Below are 8,991 nucleotides of genomic sequence, written 5' to 3' on the forward strand. Positions count from 1 at the left end.
AGTGAGGACTGGAGTGATGTGATTCAGTGTCTTGGTCTTATTGAGGGCTCGAGCAGCAGCGTTGTCATTCACCTTCAGCAGTCTGATTGACTTTTTAGGGAGACCTGTAAATACACCGTTACAGTAGTCAGGTCTACTGAAGATAGATTAGGATACAAAAAACGTAATTAGATTACCGATACATTAAGTAAAAATGGAAATTATTATTACATTTACATTTTTAAAAGTATAGTTGGCTGCAGTGCATGTGCAAAACCCAGTTAAACCTGTTCCCAAAAGTTGGTTCTGTGTGTAGTATTAACGATGCCAGACCAGATGAATTCTGGTCACCTGTGAAAACACAGATAAAACTAGTCCGACTTCATTCTTCATTCTTACAGTATATCACTGTTATTATTTCCTTGTAGAAGAGTATTTAAGCAGTGGATCCCGCTGAAGATGAGGCACTCAGGAGGATGGCTTCTCTCACCGTGCTGCTGCTGCATCTGCTGCTTCTGCTCTCGTCTGCATCTGCATGGTACTACTCGTACTATGGCGGATCACTGACCTTCACCCCAAAAGGACGGTATTCAAATGGGATTCAAACCGTAAGTTGTGTGTCAAGCAAATCTTGTTAGACGGTATCCAGATACATCCTGATTAAGTTATGTTTTTTTTTTTTTTTATTGTTGGAGAAAAAAATGACTCCTCTTAAATCTAACATAATCAATTATGATAGTTGGATGACTAGTAGATAAACTGGCTGGCTGGCGTCATTGTTGATTAATATGTTGATTATTTTCTCTATTATTTAATTAGTTTTTTTGTCTATAAAATTGCCAGAAAATGGTGAAAAATGTTTTTCGCCAAAAGACGACGTCCTCAAAATGCCTTGTTTTGCCCACAGCAACAACAAAATATTTGACACATTTGCAGCTGTATTTAACACCTACTTTTCCACATTTTTGCTGGCTTTAAATTCAACACATTGTGGGTTGATTGCAACATGTGTAATCTTTGCATAATTTATTTTACAGGTGGAACTGCACAACACGCAAACTTCAGCGTATTGCTATGTGAATGGCTACTCGTGCTCTTCTGGTGACTGTGGGTCCCAGACTGAAGTCACCAGCACAGCTGTTTCCATAAATTCCTTGCATTTCAACTGGTGCCAATATGACGTGGACAGCAAAATTAGACTCAACAGCAACCTCCCCTTTGAGATTAAGTGAGATATAACTTATTTATATATTTGTTCTCTTGGGGTCTGCACATTATGTTTCTCATACTGCTCATTGCTGCAGCCCCTCTGTCTGAAACACTCTGGCCCGCCTTCCAGTCCTCCTGGTTGGTCAGCTGACCCACTTGGTTGTGATTCGTTAACCAAACCCAATCAAGCCGCTGGGCGGACTGTGTTTGCTCAGCAGCACCTATGAGCAACACATATTAAAAACTGGGCTCGCATTTCCAATCACTGATTATGAAAATTTACAACATTTGTTTTGTAATTAAGAATATATGAAAATAGTTTAGATCTAACATCTGATTGTTACTTCCCACTGTGCCATTTTATTGATAATTATCTGCTATATTGTACTCATTATTCAAATATTTCTTCACACAGATACCCCACTAGTCTCTATTCCTACTACAGTATGGGCTACTGGGCATCAAACTTCAGAAGCTCATTGGCTAACTGGGTAATGACGGCACATGTGGACCTGGGAACCCGATCAGATACTGGTGAATCTAACAGCTCCCCCGTCACTGCTATGTTGCCTCTTCTCAGGTAATAACACAAGCTGTTTACTCTGAAGAAAATGCATGCAGCGTCTTTAACTACACTGTAACAAATTTAACGTAAAATTTACAGTAACTTACTGGCAACAATTGGCAAGTTACTGTGAATTTTTTTTTACAGTAAAGGTACCGTACATCCATTTAAATTATTTTATGTATTAATTGTAAACTACAAAACAATTAAACAGAGCATAAGATAAAAAAAGTAAAACATACAGTTGTTTACTATTTACAGTACTATAATGGCTATATTGTGATTTTTTTACAGTAATTCTTTGACTACTGTGATTTCAACTGTATTCCTTAGACTACTGTGATTTTGTCATGTAAACTTTACTGCATTCTACTGTAAAAATCATATACAGTAGTGTTACTGTGAAATCTAAAGGAAATACCCGGAGATTTCACAGCCATTATTTACAGTGTAATTAGGGGATTAAACGGTTTTGGTGCTAGAATATACAGAATATTCAGGAGATTGTTACTAAGGCAGGTATGATTTTTACTATTGTCACATTCACAGACTGTAAAAGTAGTGGACGTAGCATCTGTGGGGTCACCCATTGGCTAGTGTCCATTATCCAATCCACTTCACACACAATAAAAGCAATAATAAGGCATTTTTGCCTAGACTAGACATCAAAACAAAAGCCCGACACTATACATAGCAGATGGTGACGTCATCTCGGAGCAGACGGGCAAAGAGAGCTCTCCTCCTCCATCTCACTGACTCCCTCTTAAATGGGCACTGTAGCCTAATAGTAATGTTAAATTCTGAAAAGGTCTAGTCAAAGACAAATCTTCATGATGGTGGACAATGAACTTGTGTTGTATTAGATATTCTTTTAGACACAGACTTTCTGATTCAGTTCACATGTTACAGAGTACCGAGGAACTGCCCACGAACATACAACATGGCGGTTTATGATCCTGATGGTGACAAAGTCAGATGCAGGGTACCAACAAACCCAAATACAAATGAGTGTGGGCTGTGTGGTCTGACTGCAGGTTTCTCTTTCGATCAGGTAGGAGCTTGGCCGGATCTATCTGTCCGTACCGTCCGTCCGTCCGTCCGTCCGTCTATCTATCTATCTATCATATCGATCTACTATCTCTCTATCTATCTATCTATCTCTCTATCTATCTATCTATCTATCTATCTTTTCCACCTCTATCGATCTATCTATCCTATCTATTCTACTATCTGTCTATCTATCTATCTATATAGCTATCTGTCTATCTATCTATCATCTATCTATCTATCTATCTATCTTCCAGCCTCTTATCTATTTATCTATCTATCTATCTTATCTATCTATCTTCACTATCTATCTATCTATCTATCTTCCTATCTTCTATCTACTACTATCTATCTGTCTATCTCTTCTATCTTCTATCTATCTATCTATCTATCTATCTAGCTATCTATCTGTCCAGCCATCTATCTATCTATCTATCTCATCTCATCTATCTATCTATCTACTATCATCTATCTATCTATCTATCTATCTATCTATCTGTCTCGTCGGTCTGTTGGATGTCATGATTCCTCAATGAGCCATTCTTTCACTTCTGAAATGACATGATTATAGGTTATAGTTTTGGTGTATAATGTAGCATTTCAAAATTAGGTCATCGATTAAAAAATATATACACTACGGTCAAAGGTTGGGGTCACTTCGGAATTTCCATTGCACTCCATTATAGACAGAATACCAGTTGAGATCATTTGCATTGTTTTTTTAACCAGCGCAGCAGTTTTCATATTACATTATTGTCTTATATATTGCAAAAGGGTTCTCCAATGTTTTCTTCAGTTAGTTTTTTTTTAAATGATATCAGATTAGGGAACAGAATGACCTTTGGAACATTGGATGAATGGTTGCTGATATGGCATGTAATATTGCATTAAAGTACCCCCCCCACTCGAATCCAGCTGTATTCTGTCTAACTCGAGTGAATGAAAGTTGTAAGTGGCCCCATACTTTTGACCGGTAGTGTATATATATTTATTCCCTTTGGGCATTTCTCCCTTTCTGTTTCTGTGTCTACATTGAAAACCTATGTATTGTTATATTGGCTACACTAAGTTCAAGCATCAAGGGACTCAAGCACAACCCGGATCAGTTTAGTGAGTGACTTAGAATAACCTGAATCCTTAAACGGAATTGCATCTGAATTAGTTGAAAGCTACCTGCGTCTGACATACGCTAATGGATGCTTTTTGCACCAAAGGCACATGATCAAGCATCAGTTTTTTAAATGCCCTGGGAGTGAGACTGTGTTGTTGTAAAGTATATTGTGTATGAAAGTATCTCTTCTTTTTGACAGAACTCCTGCACCCTGAAGTACATAAACAGTAATCAATATGGAACCCATCCCATTGAGCTCGTGGTGGAGGACTTTCCCAATAAACTCATTACGCTGTCCTACTCTGATGGATCCTACACAACAAAGAACCCTCTTCCAGTGTTGAGGCGTAGACGACAAGCGCCCTACACAACAACAGGCTACCCAACAACAAGCCGCTCCAACAACTGCAGCACCAATTATGGTAGCAGTAAGAACGGCCGCTCCAACAACAGCAGCACCACAACCAGCAGCCCACCAACAACCGCAAACCACACAGCAGCCAAACAACCGCCCTATCAAACAACGGCCGCTCCAACAACAGCCACTCCAACAACAGCCGCTCCAACAACAGCCGCTCCAACAACAGCCTATCAAACGACGGCCGCTCCAACAACAGCCGCTCCAACAACAGCCTATCAAACAACGGCCGCTCCAACAACAGCCGCTCCAACAACCGCCGCTCCAACAACAGCCGCTCCAACAACAGCCTATCAAACGACGGCCGCTCCAACAACAGCCGCTCCAACAACAGCCTATCAAACAACGGCCGCTCCAACAACAGCCGCTCCAACAACGCCTATCAAACACGGCCGCTCCCAACACGCTCAACACAGCCTTCAACGACGCCGCTCCAACACAGCCGCCTCCAACAACAAGCCTATCAAACGACGCCGCTCCAACAACAGCCTCTCCAACAACAGCCTATCCACGACGGCCGCTCCAACAACAGCCGCTCCAACAACAGCCTATCAAAAAACGACGCCCCTCCAACACCAGCCGCTCCAACAACAGCCTATCAAACAACGGCCGCTCCAACAACAGCCGCTCCAACAACAGCCTATCAAACGACGCCGAAAGACCACAACGGCCGCTCCAACAACACGCCGCTCCAACAACAGCCTATCAAACGACGGCCGCTCCAACAACGGCCGCTCCAACAACAGCCGCTCCAACAACAGCCTATCAAACGACGGCCGCTCCAACAACAGCCGCTCCAACAACAGCCTATCAACCAACGGCCGCTCCAACAACAGCCTATCAAACAACAGCCGCTCCAACAACAGCCTATCAAACGACGGCCGCTCCAACAACGGCCGCTCAAACAACGGCCGCTCCAACAACGGCCGCAACAAAAACAGCCGCTCAAACAACAACCGCTTCAACAACAGCCGCTCAAACAACAACCGCAGTGATTTACCGAGCAACAATTGCTCCTTTGAGCAAGATTCCTCTGCAGTTTACTGTTTATGGTATGGTTATGTTCTACACATTTAAAAAAACAGGGTTGGAGCCAGACATTTTTAACAGCACAACAAACCCATCTAGGGGGTCCTGGGGCATGCACCATAAGGCAGCAGCTATATGTGATACTTTTAAAGCCATTTCATTTTAGAATACCTAAACACCTGCACATTTGGGAAAAACACAATAGTTTTGTAGACCTGACATCCTGATTTGTGTCTAATAGCTCTTTGACTGTCTTTGTCATTCTTAACACAGAACTCAACCAATGTTAAGGCTGATTAAGTTTCACTCTCGTCACCTAAAAAGAGGCAGAAATTGTGTGATACTGTTTTTGAGTTACATAACGTAACGGCATAAACAGCATTGCTAATCTTGAGAGTTCAGGATTTAAGGCTATAATTCCCCAGTAGATCTTTTTCTTCATTGATTTACTGATCCAGTCAAAGAAAATGAAGGGAAATATCACAAAGTTATTTAATACATAAAATATTCAGGGCTTTTGAGAATCCCTCCTCCACCCGCTCCACCCCTGTTAAAATTGAATATTAACATTTAATCAATTTGTTTTAAAAGTTTCCTTCCTCCTGATTTTCAGTGGACTATCACAATGCCCCTTCATGCCTTGATGGGGATTACTTTCCCGTTTTCTCATCACCAACTCCGCGTAATGGAGTGAATCTTCCTGCGTATGTCAACCGCACCCTCGAAATCAAAGTCAAATCCGAAGCACAATACACCACGTAAGGAATAGTAAAATCATTGTATAGTTTTGCAGTGCAATGTGCACCATTATTACACTTTTGACAACGTTTTTAAATCTCATTTGGAAGAATGTTACCCATCTCTAAGTTATGAAAGCATTGTTTCTCCTGTAGGATTCATGACTTGATTGTCACTGGACCACAGGGCATTTGGAAGCAGAGAATCTCCACAGAAGAATTTATCATAAAGTGGACACCGACTACAAATGATTTGAATGATCATTTTCCCATTTGCTTCGTTTCAGAAGCAAGAGACATGTGAGTTTTTAAACCTAGTACTCTTTATTTTTTGTATATATTTTTGCATCATCTAATTGCATCATCAATTCCGTGGCACAACAATTCTTATCATTAAACTATCCATTGTCTCCAATGTTATCTTCCAGATATTACCAAGTCTTTCAATCAGAGCCACGCTGTGTAATCGTGGATGTGGGGTCCGATGGTTGGTTGACTTTATTTTAGGGATATAGTTTAAATTCTTTTAATAAATGGGTTGCGTATGTTCGTCACAGAGCAGATATGATTTAAAGTTCAACGTTATTCACCAACACAAACAAATGTTGACCCTTTTTTCAGAGACCACTGTGACATGCAATGAAACAACGATAACGGTGGAAGTGGAGAAGACCTCCCTCATAAAACGCAACGAGGGCAAATTGCATCTGAAAGACTTTAACAATGCTGCCTGTGACCTGAACACACGCTCCAACACAACCCACCTGGTGGCTGTCATGTCGCTGAACACATGTGGAACCACCGTAGAGGTAAAGGACGCAAAACTGTACAACATCTGAGTACCACATCTGGGTTTTATCCGGCGATTATTTCAATCAAAGAACTCAACAGTGTGGTTCCACAAGTGGAAATCCCATTCCCCTGTAGAAGTCCGTAGTACACTACCCACAGTCCGAAGCGTGATAGCAACGTCTCTGTTTTGGTAACTCCCTGTTACTATGGAAATGTTAACCGAATCCACAAACCGACTGTCGATTTGCTACCGTTGAATTCTATGGTTGTTAATGCACACAGTCTTGTACTTTTGCCTTTTTTCTATTTTCAATGTTTTATAGTTACACATCTTATAGTTGGTTGGCTTGGTTCCAGGCTTAAAACTATTTGGTTTAGTACTACTTGTTTTTTTGTTTTTTGGCTACTCAGGTTTTTTGCGATTTAGCTCCGATAGCTAAATTGTCTTTGTTGGAGAGTGATGTAAAGTCAGCATGCTTGGTAGCTAGACTTATGACTTGTTATGAATGGATCGCCAGAATTGGCCAAAATAGACTGTGGATTATTGAAACCAACACCACAGTAGCAGACGTGCTACTAGCTGAAGCTAACTGCTAGCCAAGATGTAAATGGACCATTTTGGTCATCTGGTGCCCAAACTCTACTTAAACAACTTTTTGGTTGTAAAAATAGATTTGTAATGCATTTTATTATTGATATCAGTCTCCAAACTCACTAGTAATGGCTTCATTCATCAACACATTTGAAGATTTAATATTTTTTAAATGTATTCTTTCATCTAATAAGACTGTCTGACTTTTACATGTCACTATTTAAGTATTGACTTGTAGTAGTAACAACTATTCCTATCGATTCCTCTCCTTATTAAATTCTCTTTCATTTTCAGGAGGATGAAAACAACATCATCTTCAAAAACATGATCACATCCGGTGACCCAGCCAAAGTCATTTCCAGACAAAATGACGTTGAGATCGTCTTCTCCTGCGCCTATCCAAAGCGAGCCAACCTGACGCTGGGTTTCACGCACAAGAACCCGTACATCTTCACGGAGAAGGGCTTCGGGGCTTTCACGTTCCAGTTTGAATTCTTCCAGAGCCAGCGGTTCAGGAAACAAATTGAAAGCAGCACTTACCCAGTGGAGGTGTACCTCAAACAGATGATCTTCATGCAGATCGAGGCGACCTCTTCCATCCCCAACGTAGAGCTGTTCGTGGAGTCCTGCAAGGCGACTCCATATGACAACCCAAACTCTCGCATCAGCTACACCATCATCGAAAACGGGTAGGCGGACGCAATAAAAAGGCCTTTGTTTGGTACCACAAATGTTCCTTTTTTCCAGTTATTAAACATTGTCTCTGCCTCATGCCACAGGTGTGTTAAAGACAACACGGTGAAAATCTACAACGGCTCCAAATCTCAATTCAGATTTGCAATGGAGGCTTTTGAGTTCATCGGTGCTCATGAAGAGGTAAGGTTACTTTAAATTTTTTTTATAATAGCATGATTATTGAAAAAAAAAACTTCAAAACCACAGCATACTTTTACATTTTTTTTACCCCTCTGGCTTTTTAACAAATACAATTCATCTTTTTTACATGGCATCTCTTTGGTGTGAATGCAAAATAAATATCAGACTTAAGCAGTTCAACCAGAAACACTCTCGTCATAGATTTAACCATTTATTGCATTAATTGGAAATGCAGTTATGCTTAGTGCTCTTGATAAGGATCCCTGGACCAGCTAGCAGAATACTAAGCTGAGACAGAAAGCACCATGCAGAAACCACCCTGGGTACAAAAAGAAAAAAAAGAGTGAGCCAACAGAAAGACATTGAAAACCATTTTAAACTTTGCTTCATGATAGGACTTTGAACAGTTACAGTTGGGACAGAACAGTTGGGACTGCCTTGATGGGAGAATGACTGTGATTGGTGTGTGTATGATAGGAATGATAGGAGATCCAGGGTACAAGCAGCTGAAATGGGTTTTCTCAGGAGGGGGGCTGGCGTCTCCCTTAGAGATAGGGTGAGAAGCCCTTATCAGGGGAGCTCGGAGTAGAGCCGCTGCTCCTTTGAATGGAGCCAGTTGAGGTGGTTCGGGCATCT

The 8,991-nt window shown here is 41.0% G+C and overlaps 1 protein-coding gene across 1 annotated transcript in view; it reads left to right on the top strand.

Annotated features, from left to right (window-relative positions):
* Positions 1-422: 422 nt before the first annotated feature.
* Positions 423-8,991, top strand: part of LOC116685775 (uncharacterized) — a 9,828-nt gene continuing 1,259 nt past the window's right edge. Inside the window, exons 1-12 of the mRNA XM_032510704.1 lie at positions 423-587; positions 1,017-1,207; positions 1,604-1,768; positions 2,663-2,804; positions 4,111-4,266; positions 5,153-5,381; positions 5,972-6,116; positions 6,252-6,395; positions 6,524-6,582; positions 6,717-6,904; positions 7,774-8,168; positions 8,259-8,355. Of these exons, the coding sequence (XP_032366595.1) occupies positions 456-587; positions 1,017-1,207; positions 1,604-1,768; positions 2,663-2,804; positions 4,111-4,266; positions 5,153-5,381; positions 5,972-6,116; positions 6,252-6,395; positions 6,524-6,582; positions 6,717-6,904; positions 7,774-8,168; positions 8,259-8,355 (2,043 nt within the window). The 5' untranslated portion in view covers positions 423-455. The remainder of the gene's footprint in view (positions 588-1,016; positions 1,208-1,603; positions 1,769-2,662; positions 2,805-4,110; positions 4,267-5,152; positions 5,382-5,971; positions 6,117-6,251; positions 6,396-6,523; positions 6,583-6,716; positions 6,905-7,773; positions 8,169-8,258; positions 8,356-8,991) is intronic.

The sequence above is a fragment of the Etheostoma spectabile genome, unplaced genomic scaffold, assembly GCF_008692095.1.
Source record: "Etheostoma spectabile isolate EspeVRDwgs_2016 unplaced genomic scaffold, UIUC_Espe_1.0 scaffold270, whole genome shotgun sequence".
Lineage (NCBI taxonomy): Eukaryota > Metazoa > Chordata > Actinopteri > Perciformes > Percidae > Etheostoma > Etheostoma spectabile.